Source organism: Carlito syrichta, unplaced genomic scaffold, assembly GCF_000164805.1.
Source record: "Carlito syrichta isolate Samal-C Ts95f unplaced genomic scaffold, Tarsius_syrichta-2.0.1 Scaffold316384, whole genome shotgun sequence".
In the NCBI taxonomy this organism is placed as follows: domain Eukaryota; kingdom Metazoa; phylum Chordata; class Mammalia; order Primates; family Tarsiidae; genus Carlito; species Carlito syrichta.
In genome coordinates this window covers 707921-733133 of record NW_007260480.1, presented here as the reverse complement: position 1 = coordinate 733133, position 25213 = coordinate 707921, and the positions used below count along the sequence as shown (strand labels likewise).

Below are 25213 nucleotides of genomic sequence, written 5' to 3'. Positions count from 1 at the left end.
TCTTTCCTTGGACCAATAGATGGAATTTTTCTAGCTCATTTTTCATAAATATGGTAGTCATAGTTTGGCTCTCAGCTTCACATGGGGTGGGTAAGTCATTTCCACATAGCACATTAGCCTGAGGCCTTATCTCCTATCTCAAACTGGCCTTAAACCCCATCCAGCATGGTGGCTCATGCCTGTAATCCAGCACTTTGGGAGGCCAAGGCAGGAAGATCACTTGAGACCAGGAGTACAAGACTAACCTAGACAACAGGTTGATCTGACAGTGAAATTTTGTAAGTTTCAAAATTTTTTTTAAAAACTTAAAAAAATTAGCCACGTATGGTGACACACACCTGTAGTCCCAGCTACTTGGGAAGCTAAAGTGGGAGGATCCCTTGAGCCCAGGAGGTCAACATTGCAGAGGGCCAAGATAGGGCCATTACACTCCAGCCTGGATGACAGAGCAAGATCCTGTCTCAAAAAAAAAAAAAAAAAAATCCCAGCCCTAAATATTATATCGGGAATCACTATTCCCTGAAAACTATTCAGCTTCGGGTCCCACTTACAGCTCTGGGTTTGGATTTCCTTTCTCTTTCCGACATCTGAGGATTTCCCTTTCTAGCTTTTAAGCTCAGCTCTGTACTGGACATGATTTTCTCCAGCATTTCTATGGCTGGAATTCAGTTAGGAATTCCAATTCCAATATGTCAAATAATTTCAACATATGGAATTATAGACTAAGTCCAAACTCCTTAGCAGGACATAAAAGGCCTTCTATTACTTGCCTCCTGACAACCTTGTCAGTCTTATCATTTGCTCCAGATACATCAATGTTCAGTTTCCTAAATGAGCCAACTCCTTTTGAAATTTCATGCTTTGCCTGAAATGTACTTTCTTTGCCTCAATTACCTAATAAACACTATTTTTTAAGACTCCCTTCAAGTGTCACCTCCTCTATGAAGCCTTTCTTGCCTCCCTCCTGCCACGACAAGCATACTCCCCTTTGGGTTCCTCTGCAACCTATATAGACGCCTATTATTGCATCTATACTTTCTGTATAAACTTATCAACGAGGTTTTCTTTCCCATTAGACTACGAACACCTTGAGGGCTGGAACAATTTCTCACTTATCATCTTGTTATCCCCAGGGCATAGCAGGCATAATTGAACAAAACCACTTCTGCCTTCAAGGACTAAGTACAATACAGTTTTCAGATATGAAATTTTAGGGCAGAAATAGGAAAAACAGCAGTCCATTCCAAAGCAAAACAATTCCATATATATCAAAGAAGTGTCTCTATATATCTGTCTAAATATGGGCCTGAAAATAGATATTTCAGATTGTTTAGAGAAACGAGTAATGGACACAAAATATCAATGAAGAAACTGCAACAAGTAGTAGAATAGTTATTGCCAGAAAGATGTGCTCTCCAATATACCATCTGGTCTTAAAGTTGTGGATGGCGGAAATATCAGGTTTGACAAAATCAATTAGGGAAAATGATTCATTCATAAGCAATAATATGGGCACCATTCCACTGGTGGGGGCAGGAGACAACATACTGGCCAGTCAATCCTACAACAGAAGGAAAGGTTTACAGAACATTCTGAAGTGATGAACCCAAAATAATTAGCATATTCTAGGACCTCTTAATTTTTAAAAATCTCACATTGCAACCAACAGAAGAAATCACTTCCCCTTTAGGGAGTAAGAAGAGATTAACTAAATTAACCTTTACCATTTAAATGTAAACTACATGAGCTCTATTGAGTATCACTTTTATTGAATGTGATAAGGCTATGGCAAAATTACTTGCAATATGCTGATAACAGAAGTATAATGGTCTTAATATCCTAAGATTTTTATACCTCCTCAGCTTGGCTTTCAGAAGCCTCCATTTTTTTTTAAAGTTTATCCTATCTGTGGGGGCAGACTACAGACCCAGGTTGTCTAATTCAAATCCCAGCTGGGATACTAATAGCTGCATGACCTTAGGCAAGCTAATCTCTCTGTGTCTCAGATTTTTCATCTGTAAAATGTAAATGATAAAAGCATATATTTCACAAAGCTGTTATTAAAGTTTAAAGAGTTAATATATATAAAGCATTAGCATAAGGCCTGGCCCATAGAAATGGGCAACATAAATTTTAGGAGTAATCATTATTATTACTGTTATCTTCACTGTCATCATACTCAGCTCTAGTCTCTCTTTTTCTGGACATGAGAAGAGGAAACTATCGGTTCTTACTACAAGCCAGGCACAATGCTCAGCCCTTTCTATATGAATTTATTTATTTGGCTCTTATAACAATCCTGCAGGCTAGGTATGGTTAGGTGTTGTTATTCCTGATGTTACTGATGAGGAAACAGGCTTGAACATTCAGCAGATTCTTGGCGTATTAGTGTGTAAAAATAAGTCCCTTAACAGAAAGTGAACCTAGCTAAGAGTCTAAAATTCACATTTAACCCAACTTGTTTTTAATTTGCCACCATGAACACATGAATGCAAGCTCTGTGCTTGCATAAAGGAAGCAGAATACCTTATGCAATCATAAGTATCACTTGTGGAATGGTTATATGCCACTGCTTCCCTCTACCTAGACAAATCCTCTTGTTCATTTAAGGTGCACTGCCATATAGCCTTCTCTGACCACTGAAACACACTAGGCTCTCTCCCCTCTTAACTCTTAACACTTATTGTCTATATGACAGTTTTGTAATGGATCACATATGATTTTGTATCATTATTTATTAATTCCTTATAATTTGATCCCCTATAGGAAGTCTCATGAGGGCTCATTATTTTGGTCTTAAATTTCTCTTCTGTTCTCTAAAGTACTTAGCATAGTACTAGGCATAAAGTTTCACAATATTTGTAGATTATTATCAAAACCCTGCAAGAGCCTACCAGAATAAGGATGGTTATTGTTTATTCAATAAATTTTACCTACAATGTAGCAGGCACTGTGTTAGGACTGGAAGCAGAATCAGAACATAATACGATACTGTGGTTCCAGGCTTCCGGAGTTCATAATGGACTGAAGAAAATCACAGATAATCAGATAATTAGAATACAGTAAGGTAAGTGCTATGACAGATATTTGAACCAAGCGAATATTAAGAGAATATTAAAGAGGGAAGGATTAACTCTCCAAAAGATGCCAGAAAATATTTCAACATTCATCTATTTAACAAATAGTTATTCACCATTTACTATGGGCCAGGCACTATGCTTGGTTCAAGGACACAGAGGTAAATAAATCACACAAGGTCACTATATCCACAGATTGTATAATCTAAGATTTACAGGGAAAGTGATTCTTGATTGAGTTGACAAACAAGTAGCAACTGACTCTGTAAAAAAAACACAGAAGGGCTTTCTGAGAAAAGAGACCAGCATCAGGTCCAAGAAAGGCCTGAAGGCATGGAAGAGAATAGTTTATACAAAGAACAGCAAGAAATGAGATATGGTTGGAGTGTGTACACGTAAATGAGAAGCCACAAGAGATGAGATAATAAGGTACACTGGGGCAGAACAGGAAAGATCTTGTATGCCATGCCAAGGCTTTTAGTTCAATTCATTTAGTATTTAGAAAAAGGTATTGTGGCCTACTACAGTCCAAGTCCTGTGCCAGCTACTAGTAACACGAAGTCAATAACACACAGTCTTTCAGGAAGTTGAGAAGGTAGCAGGGTACACACATGTAAAGAAATAATTGTAATAAAGCACAAATAAGTGCAATGTCGCAAGAATATTTAAGATACTGAAATGGCTCAGAGAAGGGAGTGATTGGATTGGCTCTGTGTCTAGGGAAAGAAAGGTGGTCAGGAAAGGCCTCACAGTAGAGGAGATTGTTGAACTAGGTCATGGGAGACAAATAGGATTTCATAAAATAATGATAAAAACAAGAATAGCAAACACTTGCAGAGTAGTTAATATGTGCCAGACTCTATTCCAAGCACCTTACATATACTGCCTCACTCAAACTTCATAATATCTTACAAAATAGGTAATATTATTATTAATCCTCATTTTATAGGGGAAGACAGACACAGAGATAATTTGTCCAAGCCCAAGGTCACAAAGGTACTAAGTGAGCAGCTGGGATTTTAACGCAGGCAGTTTGGCTCCAGAGTCTATGTTCTTAATCATGACACTGCATTTATTGTCTCCAAAACAAGAGGTTAAGGGCATTCCAGGCAAGCAGGACAATATATGCAAAGGAAAGCGCACAACATCTTTGGGGAATTGTGAGTGATTGACACTGGATGGAGTATAAATTAAAAGGGTAGCAGAGGATGAGGCAGGCAAGAGCTACGTCATGGAAGGCCTTGGATGCCATGAAAAGAAACGTGGTCTTTATCAACAGGTAATGAGAAATTACAAAAGAATTTGGCAGCAAGGTGACATAAGTAGATTTTCTTTTCTGTCTTAGCCATGTTTCTCTGGTGTAAGAGTGGAGAGGAAACTAACGGGGAAATGCCAAGGGCAGGGAGACAAGTCAACAGACCACAGCACTGCTCTAGATGAGAAACAACAAGATTCTGAATTTAAAGGGGAGATGAGCAAGTGAGTATGAGCAAAAAGGATTTTTAGTAAGCAGAATTGAAAATTGGATATAAGAGAAAAAAAAGGTAGGGATGATTCCTGGGTTTCTACTCCCAGTTACTTGGTACATGGATATAAACATTAGTATAGGAGAATAGAGAACAGGCTTAGCAACTAGAGCATTTAAGAATATTATGGCAAGACCTTGTCTCTACAATAAATCAAAAATTAGCCGGGCATGGTAGTGTGCGCCTGTAGTTCCGGCTACTTGGAAGGCTGAGGCAGAAGGATTGTGGGAACCCAGCAGGTTGAGGCTGTGGTGGCTGGGAGCGTGCCACTGCACTCTAGTCTGGGCGACACAGTGAGACTCCAACTCAAAAAAAAAAAAAAAAAGAATATTATTACATATGCCTATTGCTTATTCTGATTCCATAATCTGCATATCACTTATTTTCATCATCACATATAGTGATTCTCAACTGGGACACAAGTGGGGACACAGAGAGGAGAGGGGCAGGTGGAGGCATATTAGAATCTAGATGTTGCTGGGCTCGGTGGCTCAGCCTGTAATCCCGCGCCTTTGGGAGGCTGAGGTGAGTGGATTGCCTGAGCACGCGGGTTCGAGACCCACCAGGGCAGCGAGACTTCATCTCTACAATAAATCAAAAAATCAGCCAGGCGTGGTAGCGCATGCCTGTAATTCCGGCTGCTTGGAAGGCTGAGGCGTAAGGATCACCGGAGCCCAGCAGGTCAAGGCTGCAGTGGCCAGGAGCGGCCACTGCACTCCAGTCTGGGCGACAGAGTGAGACTCCAACTCAAAAAAAAAAGAAAAAAAAAAGAATCTAGATGTTTGTAGGTGAGGGTATGTGTAGTCCAATTACTCTTCTTCATTTTTTTCCTCCAGAGAATCTAATATAATGATTCTTCATTGAGAATTACTGCTGTACACAATTACCCATGAATATTGTGACAAAGCAGAAATAGTTAAAAAAAATTTGAGGCCGGGCTCGGTGGTTCAGCCTGTAATTCCAGCACTTTGGGAGGCTGAGGTGAGTGGATTGTCTGAGCCTGTGGGTTCGAGACCAGCCTGGGGAACTTGGCAAGATCTCGTCTCTGCAATCAATCAAAAATTAGTCGGGTGTGGTAGTGTGTGCCTGTGGTTCCAGCTACTTGGAAGGCTGAGGTGGAAGGATCTTCGAAGTCTAGCGGGTTGATGCTGGAGTGGCTATGAGCAAGCCACTACACTCCAGCCTGGGCAACAGAGTGAGACTCCGACTCAAAAAAACAAAACTTGTATGAAGTTACAGAACCTCAAGACTAGGAGAGACTTTATAGATTATCTAGAGTTCAGTAAGTCTCAACCAAGGGCTGCTTGGGAAACAAGTGAGGGCATTTTTTTTTTTATCACAACAGGAGGTGCTACTGGCGTTAAGTGCCTGAAAGCCAGGGACACTAAGCATTCTATAAATCACTGGACAGCTCCAAATAATGAAGAATCATCTTGTCCAAACAGCAACAGCATCCCCTTGAAAAAACACTGATATAGGTCATTTTCCACATTTTATAGATGAGGAAACTGAGGTTGTGGAGAAGAGAATGGCACACTAAAGATCACCCAGTTGTCCAGTTGGCCTAGAACCCAGGGCTTCTGTTTACATGCTCCTTCTCTACTTCCCAGCATTGGTCTAGGAAGTCTGTGAATCCAGTCGTCCAACTGCATATACAAGGTGGCTCAGCCTGTAATCCCGCTCCTTTGGGAGGCTGAGGTGAGGCTGAGGTGAGTGGATTGCCTGAGCCCGCAGGTTCGAGACCCGCCTGGGCAACTTGGCGAGACTTCATCTCTACAATAAATCAAAAATTAGCTGGGCGCAGTAGCGCGCGCCTGTAGTTCCAGCTACTTGGAAGGCTGAGGCAGAAGGATCGCCGGAGCCCAGCAGGTGGAGGCTGCGGTGGCTGGGAGTGGCCAATCCACTCCAGTCTGGGCAACAGAGTGAGACTCCAACTCAAAAAAAAAAAAAGCAAGTACTCAGAACACTGCCTTGCTGCTGTAGGCCTTTGACATTTTCTCTAGCCCCCGGTTTCTTTTCCACCTTCTAAAACCTAGGCTGGAGGTGCAGGTTTGACGGTTTCAGCATGAAAAGCCTTGAGATGGATGAGATCAGCCTGGCCAAAAACATAAAATGCGACAGAGCTCTGAGGAGCACTAACATCAGGAAGCTAGTGGAGGAAGAGGAACCAATAAAGGAAACGGAAAAGAAATAATGAGAAATGGAGGTGAGGTTCAAGATGACGAATGGGGATACATTACAGTTGTCTTGTTTTAGTGAAATAACAATTACTTTAGCATTTACTGGGTACCTATGTTCATTGACTCATCGTATCTATTCCTTGCATCTTCCTTGTTAACAGAAAGCATACTGAGTCTAAGGCAGCAAAGAGTCCATTAAAACAGTCTCTTTTTTAGGGCCATGGGATACAGTTCTGGGCAGTGAGATAGAACAGTATCATCATCCACCCCCTGCTAGATTTGTGCAGGGTCTATAGTATCATATTCATGTATATAGCACCATAACGTTCCTAAGAGACAAGAACATTTTGCAGAAGAATAATAATGAAGGGAACTTGTCCAGCAGTTAGCAAACATCCCGTGAAGCAAGAGTAATTCCAAGAGTGAAACAGAAGTGTGGGGATTGATAAATAGAAGCTGTACAGTTTAAGGGGAGGCAGGAAGGAGTGGCCAGGCAGACTTTGTGGGAGGGATCACAAAAACAACCCCTCGCCCGCCTTGCTATCACAGTCCGGGGCACGTTTCCTGGAGGCCTGGATCCCCTCTCACCTTCAGAGATTCAATCGTGGCCTGCTTGTAAATCTTTCCTCCAGGATCTTTCTTCTGAGGGCTATTCTGGATTCTAGGTGTTCGAACGACGAACTTATCCATTGTTAGGGGACTCCAACTACCTTCACAGGCTTGCCGTGTGTTCTGGCCAAGAAAGAGGACAGATTCTAAAACTTCACAAAGACGCTGTGAGGGTTGTTCCTTCCTAAATTACGGGGACTCCTGGATGGAATTTACAGGAAGATTTCGTCTTGAAAAAGAAAGATCTTCCTAAGAACTGAAACTATACACAATGATCGGTCTACTCCCTGAGTTGGGAAGTTCCTAGCTTCCAGAGGTGCACGCCATGGAGGGGAATCCCATATCGGGCCAGGCGCTGAACCTAGAGGCTTCTAAGCCCTCTTCCAATTTAGGGTGAGGATTACACTGGTCTCCATGCAGCCCCCTTAACAACTACCTCCCTATAGCCACAACCCCAAGGGTTGTCCCAGTAATCAGCAACCAAGAACCACCTCCAGACCTCAGCAGGGGTTCTTTACAGTAAACAGCCATCTCCAGAAACAACTGCCCGGTGGATCGAGGACCCTAACCGCGACCTTCACGCTCTGGATCCCCAGCAGGGAGAACCACCACCCCCAACACTCAGGAGCCGGGGAAGGGGAACCCAACAACAGCCTGACAGGAGACCCACCAGGAAAAGCAGCCTCGGCAGCAGCTGGCACCCCCCGAGTGCAACCTCGAAGGCTTCCCCCAGCTAATCGCGGGCTTCAAAACCACACAGACACTTCTTCCCAGGGCGGTCGTGCCCCAGATGGGCATCCGGCCACCGCGCGCGCCTCTGAGCCACCGTGAACCACATTCCCCAGAATGCACCGCGAGGAGCGCCGGCGGAAGGCGCGCCCGGGGCGGCAGTAGTTTTTCGAGCCCAACTTTCCCGACAGTTCTGTGCGCCTCCCGCCCACAGAGAACTACATGCCCCAACCTGCCTTGCGAGAGGAAGCGGCTGGGACACCCGGGAGGCCAACGCTCGCGAAGATTGGCTCCACCTCCACGCCCGCCTCGACGTTCGTAGTCCCAGAGACAAGGCAGGCGGCGGCAGTTTTGGGCGGGTCAGGGCGGAGCTGAAGCGACGGCGCAGGCGGAAGCGGCGGTCGGTGGGGCGGGGAAGGGGGCTGGCCCCAGAAGGAGGAGGAAACCCTGAAAAGAAAACAGCAACAAGCGGAGCCGCTGTGACAGAAGGGAACAAAATGGCGGCGCCGAAGGGGAACCTCTGGGTCAGGGCCCAACGGGGGCTCCCGCCGCTGCTGCTGCTGACCATGGCCCTGGCCGGAGGTTCGGGGACCGCTTCGGCGGAAGCGTTTGACTCGGTCTTGGGTGACACAGCGTCTTGCCACCGGGCCTGTCAGTTGACCTACCCCTTGCACACCTACCCCAAGGTAGGGCCCGCCCGCAGCGGGCTGCGACCCTTCCGCGGCAGTCCGGGTCTCGGCTCCCCGCGCCTAGGTCGGCTGGGGGATCCTGGCCCGCCTGGGAGCCCGCTCCCTTCCCTAATCCCTTCTGCACCCCCTTCCTGCTGTAGTGACCGGAAGTTCGGACGGCACTACCCTGCGATAGGTTGGGGGACACACGGTGAAAAAGACAGCGGTCCCTTACCTCTGGGACCCTGCCGGGCCGCAGGGAGTCGAGGATGCGGACGCAGGAGGCGGGGTCCTCACCTCTAAGGGGCGTGAGGGGGTGGGGAGGGAGGCGCAGACACGCGAGCCCGCCCGACCAGTTCATCATCTTGTTGACGACCGAGCGCTTCGCCGGGCCCGGAGTCAGCCAAGCGGGCGATTCCCTGTAGCGTGGAAAGTGTGGAGAAGTCGGCTCGAGGGGCTGGACGCGCAGGAAGGGCTTTCCGTCTGGGTCCAGTGAGTGTGTGCACGCACTGCCAGGGGGCCTGGGTCCGAGAAGAAGCAGTTCGGTTTCTGCCTTACTTACGACAGCGCAGAAGACCTAGGGAATTGGCGGAGTGGGTCAAGAAATGAGACTGCCCACGGTGGGGGGAGGAGGTGTCACAGCTTAAGGAGGGGGTGACCCTACTCTCACTTCTTAACACACAGACACCCGCGGCTGCTGCCTTTTTTTTTTTTTTTTTTAAATTCCGTATCCCTTCTCGAGTTGTGTTTTTTCCGGCTGAGAACGCTGTTTATTCAATATTTCTAAATTGCATGGTGTGACCCGCCCCCCACGCGCACACACCTTCCCCACGAGCAATTGGAGCTTATGCCTTCCCACACTTGATTTACAAAAGGTTTTGTTGATGCTGCCGGCTTTTTCCTCCCTCTTTTCCTCCATCTCCTGTGTGCTATTTGCTTACCGTTGTGGCTTTGCTCTCTGAAACTGCAAAGTGACCACGGAGGCCGTTCCGGTGAAGTTCCGTGTGTTCCATATTGGCGAGTGCTTTCAGGTCTTTAAAATGAAAAGTTCTTGCTGTCGCTTGCCGTGTTTTGTTACTGCTGGATTTTATATTGCATGGTTAGCAGTTTTCGAAAAAAGTGTGAGGGGATTATATTAAATTTTCAGAGTCGGGGATTTCTATAGCAATCAGGAGAGAAATGTGAGTTCTCACATTCAGACTTAAACCAGTGAATACTGCCTCATCTACATTATTTTTCTTCACTTCTTATAAACGTCTCATCATTGAGTGGATTGGATGAGGAAACTTATTAATATTGATTTGGCCTGGAATTGAGCTGACACATTTTGAATTGTTCTAGTGTCTGTTTCCTTTTTTGAGATTTTCCTATCAAACTCATAGTATATAAACCAAAATGTTGGGAGAATAATTAAATGATTTGAAAGGATATACATTCCTGGAACCTTTCGGGACTTTTATAATATCCACTATTTTCTAACAATTAGTATAAATCATTTTTACTTATATATTAAAGCTGTTCTCACCAGGAACTCTAAATCATCTGGCTTCCTATATGTCCTGGATTTAAAATTTATTGACTCATTCTCTACTATGTTAGCCAATGTGGTAGGGGATTTATCATACCATTATCTCTAATTCTCACAACAACCCTGCAAAGTAGGGTTTTACAACTGAGATTGAGGCTCTGAGATTAAATGACTTGCATAAGGTCACGGGGCCAAGAAGTAGTGGAGTAGAAATTCAGTTCTAAAACTGGCTACTCTGTACCGCCTCCTGTTAATAAAGTTGCTTTAAACATATTTAATTATTTTACTGATTCTGTTGGCTCTCTTCTGAGTTATTGTGCTTTGCGCTTCAGGAAAATCAGTGTATGTTATAAGAAATTAGATGTGGAAGACTGAGGCGGAAGGATCTCCAGCGCCCAGCAGGTTGACCCTGGGGTGGCCGTGAGCATGCCACTGCACTCCAGACTGGGTGACAGAGTAAGACTCCAATTAAAAAATAAATTAGATGAATCTACAAGCTCCCACAGCTTCTTGGTCTGTTATTTTTAGCTAGCAGATAGAAATCTCATTTTAATGAGTCTTTTTCTTTTTTATATATATTTTATTTTAAAGATGTGGGGGTACAATTCAAGATTTGGTATACAAGTGGACATTGTACAGGTAAAGTTTGGGTCTCCCTTTGGTCCCATTTTGTCTGGTTTGAGGTCAGGTACCCTTATTGATGGTGTGTCTCCCACAACTCCCGGCAGTATGCTGCTACTGCCAATCCCTTTTAATGAGTCTTTTTCAAAACTGTTTGCTTCAAGGAAGTAAACACATTTAGCTTAGCCTGTTTGGAAGTAGTTATTTAAAAATTATTATTATATTTATCTTTTATCTGTCTTCAAAAATGCAGTTGCATAATTTTTCTGGGTTCAGATACAGGAGACATAAGTCATGTCAATTAAAGCCAGCCTAGTCATTTTTTAACAAAGTGTGGGCTCTGGAGCTGTACGAACCTGGGTTCCATTCCCAACTCTACTATTGCTCACTGTGTGTCCTTGCTGATCACTTAACTTCTCAAAACTTCATTTGATCACCTGTAATAAAACCCTCACACCTTGCAGAGCTGCTGTGAGGATGAAAGATAAATATGTGTGACACTCTTAGCACAGTGCCTAACACAGTGACAGATAGTTATTTCTTATGTTATAAAATCAGTTTGGTGTGTATAGCATCAGTAGTGCTGAAAAATAAGGAAATGGTTAGCTTGACTTAGCTCAGGATAGGAAAATGTATATGATAACTATAAATAACATTGAGATACCTTCTAATTATTAACTCAGCTGATATTCCATATGGTGGGAGCACCATTTATTTCTGTGTGACCTAAAGCAGAGGAGATATGTTTTACACAATTTGCCAGTCATTTGGGATACACAGAATATTGTATAGAACATGAAATACTTGAAATAAGGATATATTTGTTTTGAGTCAGAATCTCACTTTATCACCTATGCTGGAGTGCAGAGGCACATTCACGGCTCACTGCAGCCCTGACCTCTTGGGCTCAGGTGATCTTCCCACCCCAGCCTCCTGAGTAGCTGGGGCAACAGGTGTGCGCTACCACAGCTGGCTGATTTTTTGATTATTTGTAGAGATGAGGTCTTGCTATGTTGCTTAGGCTGATCTTGAACCCTTGGGCTCAAACAAGACTCCCACCTTGGCCTCCCAAGGTGCTGGAATTATAGGTATGAACCTCTGCAACCGGCTTGGATATGATTCTTTATTTTTTTGAGTGAGAATCTCACTCTGTTGGCCAGGCTGTAGGGCAGTGGCATGCTCATGGCCACCGCAGCCTCGACCTGCTGGGCTCAGGCAATCCTTCTGCCTCAGCCTTCCAAATAGCTGGAACTACAGGCATGCGCCACCGTGCCCAACTAACTTTATAATTATTATAGAGACGAGGTCTTGCCATGTTGTTCAGGCTGGTCTCAAATCCCTGAGCTCAGGCAGTCCTGCCTCCCCTCTCAAAGTGCTGGAATTACATGCGTGAGCCACTGCGACCGGTGGATATGATTCTTTTTTTTTTTTTTGAGTTGGAGTCTCACTCTGTTGCCCAGGCTGGAGTGCAGTGGCCACTCCCGGCCACCGCATCCTCGCCTGCTGGGCTCCGGCGATCCTTCCGCCTCAGTTTTCCGAGTAGCCGGAATTACAGGCATGAGCTACCATGCCTGGCTGATTTTTTGATTTATTGTAGAGATGAGGTCTCGCTGCCCAGGCGGGTCTTGAACCCGCAGGCTCAGGCAATCCACTCACCTCAGCCTCCCAAAGGCGCGGGATTACAAGCTGAGCCACCGAGCCTGGCTGGATATGATTCTTAATAGCTACCAACTGAGTGTCTATTCTGTGCCAGGTGTTCTATAATATGTTAACTGCTAACACAGTGCCTAGCACATTGTGGATGCTCATGAAATATGCTTATGCTATATCTGTTTATTAGATAGTACAACATAATGGTAATGCTATTGTGGATATAAAATATATAATCCTCCTGAGAGTTAAGTTTGACATAAGAGTATTGTCTTCCTTTTACAACTAAGGGATCAAGTAACTTACCCAAGGTTGTACAGAATAGTGAGGCTGAGCTTCAAACCAGGGCCAGTTCTTGAATCTGGGCTCTTTATACCATGCCATACCGTTTTCGGAAGTTGGTACTGGGTGGCTTATTAGATTTTCTTTTTAACAAAAGAAAGCATATCTGAAAGAGAAATGTCATGTGGTATATATTATAGCTCATGCTAATGAGCATATTGCTTCCTCTGCAATGTAAGGAAACATGTGGTACCCCCAAAACATACAAGAGTTATTTGACTGTTTTACAAAACCTGCAAAAGCTACTCAGGTATGAAATTTATCTTACTTGTTAAAATTCTTCTAATTTTATCTTAGCAATAAATACAACTAGAATTAAGATCCAAAAACGTGCTACCTTCAAAGTTATATATATAATAAATTATTTAATACAAGACTGCAGCCATCTCTTCTTAATGGATTATTGCTGCTGCATAAATTTTACTAATCTTTCTACTGGAAAGAAATGCATACTTTTGTATTCCATTGGTTACTAACTGGTATATGCACATGCTGTTTCCTTATTAGGAGCCTGCCAGTTTGTACACAGTGAATCACACAGTAAGTTGAGGGGGCTTCCCCATATATACTAGTTTGTTTCAAATACTGTTTGTGCTTTATTAAAGAAAAACATTAACCAATGTTGAAGACATTGTTATTAGTCGTATTAAGCAATTAACATTTTTTAGTAATGAGGAACCATATGTCCATCCTATCTAGAGCTTCCACACATATACAGTTATGCCTGTAAATGTTTTCTGTTTTTAAAATCTATTATTATGATTAACACTACTACTGTTTATTAAGCATCTTTTATGTCCCAGGCACTGTGCTAGGAATAGCTATCTATGATAAGAAAACAGATTTAGGTGAAGTAACTTGTGCACTCGTTCACCTAAAAGGTTTGGTCTAGGTCTGGCTGACTACAGCGTCCTTTTCCATGCATCACACTGTTGTTCTTGTTTGTGTTTTCAGTCAAAGTCAGCTGAATCTTAAAAGTCCTTTCATATAAGCATGTTTATACAGGTATGCCTTACTTTGTCGGGGCCTTTGTGTTACCAGTCACCATGTGATACTTTTCTTGATAAGCCTGGTAATTTATAAAGACATGGATGTGGCAGAAGTATGCCACTGGTCCTAGGGTACTTGCTTAGTCCTTTCTACCTATGTTAAAGTTCTGATTATGTCACTGTTGTTTTTATTTTCAGTTTTTTTCCACAAATTATAACAAAAAAATATGGAAAATGGGTGGTGGTTTTAGCCACTAGGCTTTTGTCTTGGTATCACCTTTAAAATGAAGAACTTTGCCAGGCGCGGTGACTCAAGCCTGTAACCCCAGCACCTCGGGGGGGCTGAGGCGAGAGGACTGCCTGAGTCCACAGGTTTGAGACCAGCTAGGGCAACATGGTGAGACCTCATCTCTACAATAAATCAAAAAATTAGCCGGGCGAGGTAGCATGCGCCTGTAGTTCCAGCGAAAGGATCACCAGAGCCCAGCAGGTCAATGCTGGAGTGACCAGGCGCGTGCCAGCGCACTACAGCTGGGCGATGGAGTGAGATTCCAACTCTAAAAAATAAAAAATTAAAATAAAACAAGGAACTAAAACCTCTTTATATGGTGAGATCTTGGGTGTCACCTGGCGCCTATCATTTGTTTTCTTTCAGTTATAAAACTTACTGAATGGTTTATAATAAACTCTACTAACTTTGCTTTCTTGTTGACCTATTTTCCTCTGAGAGAAAAATACCAGTTTTTGGTAATCCTCCCTATTCTTGAACTCCCTAGGAAGAGGAGTTATACGCATGTCAGAGAGGTTGCAGGCTGTTTTCAATTTGTCAGTTTGTGGATGATGGAGTTGATTTAAATCGGACCAAATTGGAATGTGAATCTGGTAAGATGCTATGCGAATGACATCAGCTGTATATGACATTGGTGTTTTATTTGAGTTATGTTATTCTTTTTAAGTATTTTCCTTTGAAAATGGCAAGCATACTAGTCGTCCAACATATTGTGACTATTATAAATTTAGAGTTTAGTAGCTGCTGCAAGAAATTTCATGGGTTTTAAATTTCATCTATTTGTTGAGACAATGTTTGTTTTGTACTGAGGATAGGACACCTTTGTTTCACAGGGATTCAGTTTAGACAAATGCAGTAGTAATTACCCTATTCATTCATCACTACATTTTCACAGATAGTATAAAATTTTCCTGAACTTTTCAATCATAGACTAGTTGATCTAGCTCCAAGTTTTTTATTGAATCAGACCTTTGATCCAGTATTTAATAGCGTATTCTTTGTTGGTCATGCCATTAAAAGAATAACTAGAGGGTTTGTCATCTGTTAAACCACTATTCTTCCCTTTGAGATGTGTTTAATAAACACAAGCAGAACACAGTTGACATTTAACTTTTTAAAGAACTATGATGGAATTTTTTCCATTCATTAAACTTTATTCAGTGTGGAAGGAGGTACCTTTTCTCCTGCTGCTATGCCCTGGCTCACATTCAGTCTTTTGTGATATCCTAACCTTATTTTTAATGGCTCAGTTTTCTAGCTGGTCATCTTTACGTGGGTATAAGCTGTCCAATTTATTATCTAGCACCTTTAGAAGTGTATTACAAATGCATAATTGAGTTAGGAAGAAAAATAAAATTCTTACAGTGGTGAAGTTTTGTATCACAAAAAAGAAATAGCTTTAATAAACTAAGTGAAGAGAGTGTATCTGGTAGAGACCCATTTCAACTTTAGAAGCACCTGCTGCAGAACATCTTTTAGTCCAGTTTCCTTAGACTCTAGGATGTTAGACTGATGGCTTGTTTTATTTTCCCCTTGGTGTGTGATTACCCTTGCTTCTCAACTAAGTGATTCAGTTCTTAACAGCAATATTTTGTATTTGTCAGTCAGTAGAATATAACCCCAGCAGTAGGTGGTGATGTTTCCATTATGTCAATAGTCAGAGCTTAAACAACTCGACCTGAGCTATATATACGGCTGACAAGTGATGGAGTCAGAATGTTCAGTGGCACCTTCAGGGTGCAGTCCACTGCTGTTTTGGCTATACTTGCCTTAGCTTTAAGGGTCCCTTATGTGAATGTCATTATGTAGCCAGAGCCTGGGTTTGTAGATTTATACCTGAAACGTTTGACTTGTGGGAAGGAGTCCATGTGGAGTGCTATTAAAATCATGCGTTTTCTACTACTGTATTACCAAATTTGGAAATCCACATTGATGAAATGCTTTATAAGTATAGGAAATTTCCTTACAAAAAGCCAAATTCCTTTTTTCCTATCCTTCTCCTCTCTCTTGCATTCTCTTTTTTTTCTTTTTGGTAATGTGACTGTTTTTCTCTTACAGCGTGTACAGAAGCATATTCCCAATCTGATGAGCAATATGCTTGCCATCTTGGTTGCCAGAATCAGCTCCCATTTGCTGAATTGAGACAGGAACAAGTATGAAACAATACTGCCTTTCAAAATTGTCTGCTTAGACCATGCTGATTTGTATTGCTTAAAGTGTTTATCACCTACTTGATTCTGTTTTAGTGTGATATTTGATATTTAGCTTTCAGCACACAAAATTATGTTTGCAAATAGAAGTCAATTGAATAATTACTTTTGTGTAATGCTTAACTTTTAAAAATTATGTTTACTTCCCATAATCTCATTTCGTTTCTTCTCACGGTCCAATGACAATATTATCCCCATTTTACGTATGAAAAAACTGAGGCTCAGAGACATTGTTATTTCAGTCCTTTTTTTCTCCATGCCAGTTTCATTGCCTTGACTCAGAATTCCATATCTTTTCTGTATTACTAAATTAACATTCAAACTTTTTTCCACTTTAATCCTCTCTAGTCCATCCTTTACCCTGCATCCAGATTTTTTTTTCTAAATGGAAATCTCCATGGGCAGCATAGAGAAGTCTCGACTCTACAAAAAAACCAAAAAAATTTAACTGAGCATGGTGGCACACATCTGTATTCCCAGGTAATAGGGAGGCTGAGGAGGAAAGATTGCCTGAGTCCAAAAGGTCGAGGCTGCAGTGAGCCATGATCATGCCATTGCACTCCATCCTGCACAACAGAGTGAGACCCTGACTCAAAAAAAAAAATCCTCTACAAGAGAATTTTCATACTTTATACTCCAAACATGCTGGGAAAAGTTTCTTAACTTCATTAATTTTGTACAGGAAATAGTCACAAAACTCAAAAGATAGAGTGTGCACTTAGTGAAAAGTCCCCTACCCCTGTGTCTCATAGCCATTCAATTTTTCTTCATTAATGTAACCAGGATTACCAATACAGAGGTAGTTTATGCATATACAAAGGCATTATATTTTTGGTAAATACAAGTATACATAAGGAGCTTTTACTCATTTTCTTCACTGCATAGTATTTTATATGGATGTATTATAATTTATTTAGACAGTCCCTTAATTGTGAATATGTAGGTTGTTTCTAATCTTTTCCTCTTTATAAATGCTGTTGTATGTTTTGCACATTTGTAAGTATACCTACAGAATAAAATCATAGGGATAGAATTGCTGAGTTAAGAGATACATGCTGTATTTTATTTTATTTAGAGATGGGGGTCTTTGCTGTGTTACCTATGCTGACCTCAAGCTCCTGGGCTCAACTGATCCTCCTGCCTCCCCTGTTATGTAGGCTGGGAATTATGGCACGTGCCACCATAAGACGATATATGCATTTTTAATTTTGAGAGATAGAACAAAATTGCCCTACATGGAATTTGTACCAAGTTTTAAAAATTGAAGTATAATATACAAACTATAAAAGTACTCCAGTTCGCCGGGCTCGGTGGCTCAGCCTGTAATCCCGCGCCTTTGGGTGAGTGGATTGCCTGAGCCCGCAGGTTCAAGACCTGCCTGGGCAGCGAGACCTCATCTCTACAATAAATCAAAAAATCAGCCGGGCGTGGTAGCGCATGCCTGTAATTCCAGCTACTTGAAAGGCTGAGGCGGAAGGATCGCAGGAGCCCAACAGGTCGAGGCTGTGGTGGCCGGGAGCGGCCACTGCACTCCAGTCTGGCTGACAGAGTGAGACTCCAACTCAAAAAAAAAAAGTACTCCAGTTCAGTGATTTTTAGTATATTCACTAAGTTGTGCAACCAACATCACTATCTAATTGCAGAATATTTTCATCACCCCAAAAAGAAATCTCATACCCATTAGCAATCCTTTCTTCCTCCCCAAAGTTCTTGGCCAAGTACTACTTTTATTATGGTTTTAATTTTTGTTCATCTTAAGTAACGTTAAACATGTTTTCAAATGGTTAAGAGCCATTATACATTTCAAATGTTTAATTTCCTTTTCTCTTAATTGTATACATACTGAATAGTTCTTAATTTTTATAGTATGACATGCTATTTTAGTGCCTTTTTTCATTCTACTCTCCATCCGCCTAGTGAATGCTTGACTCCAGGCAGTTGTCATTCCCTTTGTTAACTCTTTAACCACCACTAGTCCCAGTTTGGGTTAGGTGTCTCTCCTTGTATGTATATATATCATCCTGTGTTTAACTTCAAATATTCATTGATTATTAAAACACACATGGGCTCTAATTGCTTTAAATTTATAATCTCAATAAATGCTCGTTCAGTGACTTAATCAATGAAAGTTTTCACAGCTATTAAGTGGGAAAATTTAATCCTGAATGCAGATCAGAATAAAGATTCTAAAAAGTATATGTTCTCTTTCTCCCCCTTCCCCTCCTCCCATCCCTCTCTTTTCCCCACCTTCTTTCTCCCCCTTCCCTCTCTCTCTCCCCTTCCCTCTCTCCCTCCCTCTTTCCTCCCTCCTTCTTGCCTCCCTCTCTCTCTCATACCCCCTTGGTGCTTGTCTTTTGAAATACAGCAGAACCAAAGCTATCCCTAGAATTTAGCAAATGGTATCCCTCACTTGTACCCTGGAGGGGCCCAGTACTGCCCAATAAGTCAAGAAGTTAGAATTGGAGAGGAGGTGATACCAATTGCTGTTAAAATCTTATGAGTAGCTTACTACATATATTCAGCCCATAAGTTCTCTCCTCTTTTGGTGCTGTTATCAGATGTCTACCATTTTAAGCATATATTCTTTTGATTGATTTTTTTCCTTCCTCTTTTCCATTGATGTTCATTATAGCATGCTTTATTTTCTATGAACACATTAAAGAGGAGAATGGTATGATCCCTGTTCTATCCCCTTGAGGCCTTGTTAGTCCTTATTTAATAAAATCTTGAGAGTCTCCATATATTTGGACCTGATTCAAAAGTCTATTATTCTGATATAGGTGACATGTAGCTTATAAGTATGTTTGGTGGCAAGTTAAAGTGGCCTGAGTTTTTAAGCTTTTCTGTAGTTACTTTGCATGGATAACTAAAAGTTTACTCTAATGCTAATAATTATGGTAGATTTATTTAATTGTTTATACCCTGTCCCAATAAGGATTTGAGGAATCTCAATGATGTTGTTCTCTTAAAGATAAATATGTAAAAATAATATATTTCTCATGATTTATTTTATTTTTAGCTTATGTCCCTGATGCCAAAAATGCATCTACTTTTCCCGTTAACTCTGGTGAGGTCATTCTGGAGTGACATGATGGACTCTGCACAGAGCTTTATAACCTCTTCATGGACTTTTTATCTTCAAGCTGATGATGGAAAAATAGTTATATTCCAGGTAACAACTGTGCTTCATAGATTCATCTCAATACCAACAACAGTAAATGTGTATAACTTAAATGAGTGTTTTGACTTAGAACCACATACTCAGTCACTTACAAATATTTATCTTCAAATAATACTATTTGACCTAAATGAAAACACTGGACATCAGGATACATTTTGATTAACCTTCCCTCTGCCCATTAGAAGCCTTATCTAAAGTCCGTTGATTCTTAAATAACCAGAACTCTGAGCCTTCAATTTTATGATAGCTGGGTGCAGTGGCTCAAGCCTGTAATCCCAGTACTTTGGGAGGCCAAGTGAGAGGATTACCTGAACTCAGGGGTTTAAGACCAGCCTGGACAACTTGATGAGACCTCATCTCTACAATAAATCAAAAAATAAGCCGGGTATGGTAGCTGGTGCCTATAGTTTCAGCTACTTGGAAGGCTGAGGCAGAAGAATTGCCTGAGCCCAGCAGGTCGAGGCTGTGGTGGCTGTGAGTGTGCCACCACACTCCAGCCTGGGTGACAGAGTAAGACTCCAACTCAATAAAGAAAAAATTATGGTAGTTCAGTGGATAAATCTTTAGATATGAGAGATAATAATACACTGGAATATAAATAGTGGCATATATATGATTGCATATGGATATTAGATAAAAGTGATATGACATAATTTTTAGTTGTTTATAGTGCTTTTCCTCATGCTTATAAGAGAACTTGTCAAAGAAATATTTTGCCCAGGGAAGTAATTTCTTCTATCTTTTCATTTACTGTGTTATAACAATAACTGTTATTCCTTGAAGGTTCTGTTGTACTAATACACTATTATGAAGGAATACACTATTGATGAGGAAGCTGAGAGTCTAACTTGTTTAAGGTTGCACTGCCAGTAAGTAACAAATTAGGCTTCAGACCCAGGGCACTTTAGCACAAAGACCCATATACTACCCTACTATGCTGTCTTCTTTTTAATTTGTAGCTGAATTCCTCAAACTTACCAGCCAACAAATTCCTCTCAGGTAATCATTAAAGTAAGCCTTTTAATTATTCCAGCCAATTAAGTGGCATACTGTATGGCTAGTATGTGGTTTTCAGCACCATCCTGAACCTTAGGTTTCTTCTACTTAATTTGGTGATAAGTAAAACACAGAAATTTTTCCCTCTTTAAATTAATGAACAAATTTATGTCCTAAAGCTACTTACATCAAAACTTAAGTTAATTCTCAGAGTGGAGTTCTCATTCATTCCTGATTAGATGTGAGATTAGCCCTATTTTTCTTTAAAGTTTTTATGAACTTGAATGTAGAACCCCCATTCCAGAGGATCAGAGCTATATAGAAAATATAAAATATAGAGTATTTGGCTGTAATTTATGAATTGTTCATACTTAGGGAAGAATAAAATGTTTCAGGTGAGAAAAAAATAGAAATATGTGATTAGCTAAAAGTTTTGGCAGTTGGCTGGGCGTGGTGGCTCAAGCCTGTAATCCCAGCACTTTGGGAGGCCGAGGAGAGAGGACTGCCTAAGCTCAGGGGTTCAAGACCAGCCTGGGCAACTTGGTGAGATCTTGTTTCTACAAAATATCAAAAAATTAACCGGGCGTGGTAGCGCACACCTGTAGTTCCGGCTACTTGGAAGACTGAGGTGGAAGAATTGCTGGAGCCTAGCAGTTTGACACTGGGGTGGCCCAGAGCATGCCACTGCACTTCAACCTGAGTGACAGTGAGACTCTAACTCAAAAAAAAAAAAAAAAGGTTTTGACTATCTGCTAAATTATTCCTGATCAATTAGAATTAGAATTCAATTTTTGCAAGGTATGGTATTTAATATAGTATATCATAATTTGCCCCCTACTTTTTTTTTTTTAATGTTCTCAGAAAGTTAAATTGACTAAATAGTTGATGATGCCAGAAATCTGTTTCTTTGCAAGGCACTGGATCTGATGTTTAGGAAGTGCAATTAAAATATATTGTGGCTAATGTGTTTTATTTTTTATACTGTACTTCTGTTACTTTTTCTCAATTTAAATGTTTATAAAGATTGTGTGTTACAGAACTTGTAACTGAAAAAAGCTAAGAAGTACAAATGACTTAATTGCTTTCATTATCATTTTAGTCTAAGCCAGAAATTCAGTATGCACCACATTTGGAGCAGGAGCCTGCAAATTTGAGAGAATCATCTCTAAGCAAAATGTCCTGTAAGTTTTATTTTTAGAAGCTTGGATAAAAACACTAGCAGTCAAATCTGGTTGTAGTAGAGTTGGTTGTGTGGATGGAAGGTGAACAGATAATTTCTAAAAGAATGGTTCTCAAACTTCAACATGCATTGAAATTTGGAGAGCTTGATAAAACACAGATTGCTGGACTCCACCTCAGAGTTTTTAATTTACTGGGTCTGGAGGAGCATCTGAGAATTTGTATTTCTAACAAGTCCCACATTTTGCTGATGCTGCTGGCCTGGGGTTCACACTTCAAGAACCACTATTGTAAAAACATTTAATTTGCTTCAAAGAATGTTATGTGTGAAGCAATCAAATATTCTGGTATTTCCCAATAAATTAACCAAATAGAGAAGCTACCTCAAAAGTATGAGTCCCTATTCTATTTTTATTTTTGTGCTAGAAGTGAATTTTGACTCATAGGAACATAAAACATCAAACAGAACTTACCTTTTAAATTCTACTAGCTCATACCTTATTTTAGATACTGATTTAGTTAGCTTCTTGGTGAGTGGGAGTGGGTGGATAATGGTAGCACATAAGACCATCTTTAACTTCAATTAGATTAGAATAAACCAAATTCAAGCTCACATGTAATTAGATAGAAAACATCCATGTCAGTAAGAATTTAAAAATGAAACAGGAAACCCATAATGTAGTAGAATATTCATTTGATTTTGTTGTGCCAGAGGAACTGACACGTATTATAAAATGCATCAGATTACACTTATAAAAAATTGGATATCTGTAGAGTGTGTACATCTAAAAGTAGTCATGTGAGAGTAGCTTTTGGGATACTGGATATGATAAACTTGACTTTGTTATTTCAGCAGATCTGCAAATGAGAAGTTCACAAGCACATAGGAGCTATCTTGAAGATGGAGAAAGCGATGGCTTTTTAAGATGCCTCTCTCTGTATGTATTCCTCTTGAAGAGTCTAGCTTGTAGCAGAGAGATACATTACTTTTTATTACTTTAAAATTATATTAGCCACTCAAAAAGAAAAATATCTTTCTACCTTTTTCCTTTTAAACTTGTACTTTTGGATATTTTATTTTGTTTAAAAGGTCATGTGCATACTATTAAATACTTTAATAAAACCCAAGCAGGTAGGGCTTTTTTTTTTTTTTTACAGTACAAAAACGTCTTCTTGTTAGAATTTCTTGATTTTTAAGTTTAATTTAATTTAATTAATTAATTTTTTTTTTTTTGAGTTGGAGTCTTACTCCGTTGCCCAGGCTGGAGTGCAGTGGCATGCTCATGGCCACTCCAGCATCGACCAACTGGGCTCCCGCAATCCTTCCACTTCAGCTTTCCAAGTAGCTGGAAGTACAGGCGTGTGCTACCACACCTGGCTATCTTGATTTATTTGCAAAAGAAATGTGCTTCTCCAAATGTTTAAATTAAGCTTTAATTCTAAGTATGTCTGAATGGCTTGGGGTTGGATTTTTGTGTTTATCTACATGGCCAGAGATGAGGCTAGAGGAGCTAGGTAAGAACTGTAGATTAAGAAGGGCTTTGTATTCTTTCCTAAGTAGTGTCGGTTCTGTGCTGGGAATTATTAAAGGTAATGGGAAAGTGGGCAGGCACTTCTGCTCTCCTAGGAAGGAATATTAAGCCTTCTGAGGGTGAGAGGGGAGTTTTATCAAAGTATGCTTGCTTCCTCTCCTCCAAGGAGTTCTGATATGAGCTCTCCCCCACACTTTCACTCTCACTCCTCAAAAAGGAAAAAGAAAGATAGTGGGCCATGTCACTTCTTGCTTATTATCTACTCTGCATCCGATATCAGGCCAAGCGTTTCAGTACAGTGCTAGACAATCCTTGCTTCACAATGTGTACTCTCTGGTGGACTAGTCTGTCTCAAGTGTAACACTGTAGTGGTCCAAACTGCGTGCTTTCAATAACTTAAAGACTGTGTGAGAAAATGAGGATTTAACTTTAAATTTTATTTTTCTTTCATTTCTAAACTTACTTTTGACCTTGTGCAAAAAAAGGGACAGCTTTTCTCTCTCTAGTATTTAAGTCTACATTCTACTCATCCCATTCTGCTGTAGCTGTCTACTTCCAAAGTGTCATGATTTTTCCGTGATTACATACAAGATCACCCAGCCAGTAAGAGGAATCTAGTCCTATGACTTAACTGCAGTGTTGCTTTTTATTGTACCCTGTATCTCTTATAGAGACACATCCTTATCTCCAAAATGGAAATAAAAGTCACACTTATTTTTTCACTTGTCATTTCTTTTTGGAGAGTCTGTTATGTGCCAGGCACTGTACTGAGGACTTGAGATGTAGAAAAGATGTTTGGTCTCTGCCTCTGAGTTCCCAGGTCTAGGTAGACATGAAAATAGTGAACATCACAATAATGATTGCCACACACAGACACACCCCCCACACACATACCACATACCCCCTATACATATCTCATATACAGAATAGCAGGAGTTTCCCTAAGTCTACTAGAGATTTCAAGGGGATGATTTATATAGGAGAAAGAAATGTCTTAAATGAAGAGTAAAGATGTTTGCTAGTTGTAGCAGAAGGTTTGTTTAAAAATGTTTTCAGATACACTGACTTCTTGCAGAATGTATAAGGTATATTACTATGTATGGAGGGTAAGGAGAGTCAGAAATTTGTCCAAACCAAGTAAACTGGAACCAGAGAGGAGCAGGAAAATAATCAAATGTGGGTGTCAAGAAGAGAGCACTATGTGAAGGATAGATTAGAGGACCAGGCTAGATAGAATTTTGGTAAATCTGAAGAAATTCTAAGGCCTGAATTGGGGCAGTGAATAAGGAGAACAGGAAATAATGGAGACAGTGGAGAATCTGTAGGATCTAGTAATTGTTTTGTTGTGGAGGTTAAAGAAGATAAACTCTGAGATGAGCCCCAGTTTCCTAGCTTAACGAGTTGCTACTGACTCCAGATGTCAAATATATCCTTTTCATTTCATGGAAATAAATTCCCTAGTACTCAGGGTTGGGACTTGTAGAGGAAATTCGGTATTTGGTCCTTAAAAATACTTTGTATTCTATTACCTTTCTAAATTGAAATACTTAAAGCATCATATGGGAGTTCTTTGCTTTTAGATGGGATGTGTTCTCCAAAGTCCACTTGTTCTGTGAGGGGACAGTGACTGTGCTTACCTTTTTCTTAACTTGTTCAGGTGCTGGCAAACTTACAAGTGACTAGGTTATGGTGATAGGGGTAGATCTTTTATTAGGTAGTGTTAAATGAGCAGAGATGTGAAAATTAGGGACTACCTGTATGGCACAGTTTTTCAGAGTTAGTCTTTAAAATATTTTTTAAATGGCTTAACTTTTTTCCTGTTTTTTGAATCTTCATAGGTCAATTATGAAAAAACTCCAGTTGCTAATTCTCATAACCTTCTATCTGAAGATATTTTAATAAGGAAA

General features: G+C 40.8%; 2 protein-coding genes across 12 annotated transcripts in view; one reads left to right on the top strand and one right to left on the bottom strand.

Moving 5' to 3' along the window:
• TCEANC2 (transcription elongation factor A N-terminal and central domain containing 2) overlaps positions 1–8204 on the bottom strand; it is a 44421-nt gene extending 36217 nt beyond the window's left edge. The window contains exons 1-2 of one of the 2 annotated variants that reach the window (XM_008074269.2): positions 8063–8204; positions 7372–7515 (exon numbers count right to left, since the gene is read on the bottom strand). In XM_008074269.2, coding sequence (XP_008072460.1) covers positions 7372–7473 — 102 coding nt within the window. In that variant the 5' untranslated portion in view covers positions 7474–7515; positions 8063–8204. Of the gene's footprint in view, positions 1–7371; positions 7574–8062 lie in introns of those variants that run through there. The other variant, XM_021707113.1, reaches the window with a different exon arrangement.
• A 170-nt stretch (positions 8205–8374) lies between these two features.
• TMEM59 (transmembrane protein 59) overlaps positions 8375–25213 on the top strand; it is a 31774-nt gene continuing 14935 nt past the window's right edge. For 3 of the 10 annotated variants that reach the window (XR_002481332.1, XM_021707106.1, XM_008074266.2), the window contains exons 1-7: positions 8397–8807; positions 13438–13470; positions 14696–14801; positions 16267–16361; positions 19438–19590; positions 21695–21776; positions 22628–22712. Coding sequence is in view for 9 of the 10 variants with exons in the window: in XM_021707106.1 (XP_021562781.1) it covers positions 8619–8807; positions 13438–13470; positions 14696–14801; positions 16267–16361; positions 19438–19590; positions 21695–21776; positions 22628–22712 (743 nt within the window). In the remaining variant the exon portion in view is untranslated. Of the gene's footprint in view, positions 8808–13437; positions 13471–14695; positions 14802–16266; positions 16362–19437; positions 19591–21694; positions 21777–22627; positions 22713–25213 lie in introns of all 10 variants that reach the window. The other 7 variants (XM_008074268.1, XM_021707109.1, XM_021707107.1 and 4 more) reach the window with 6 other exon arrangements.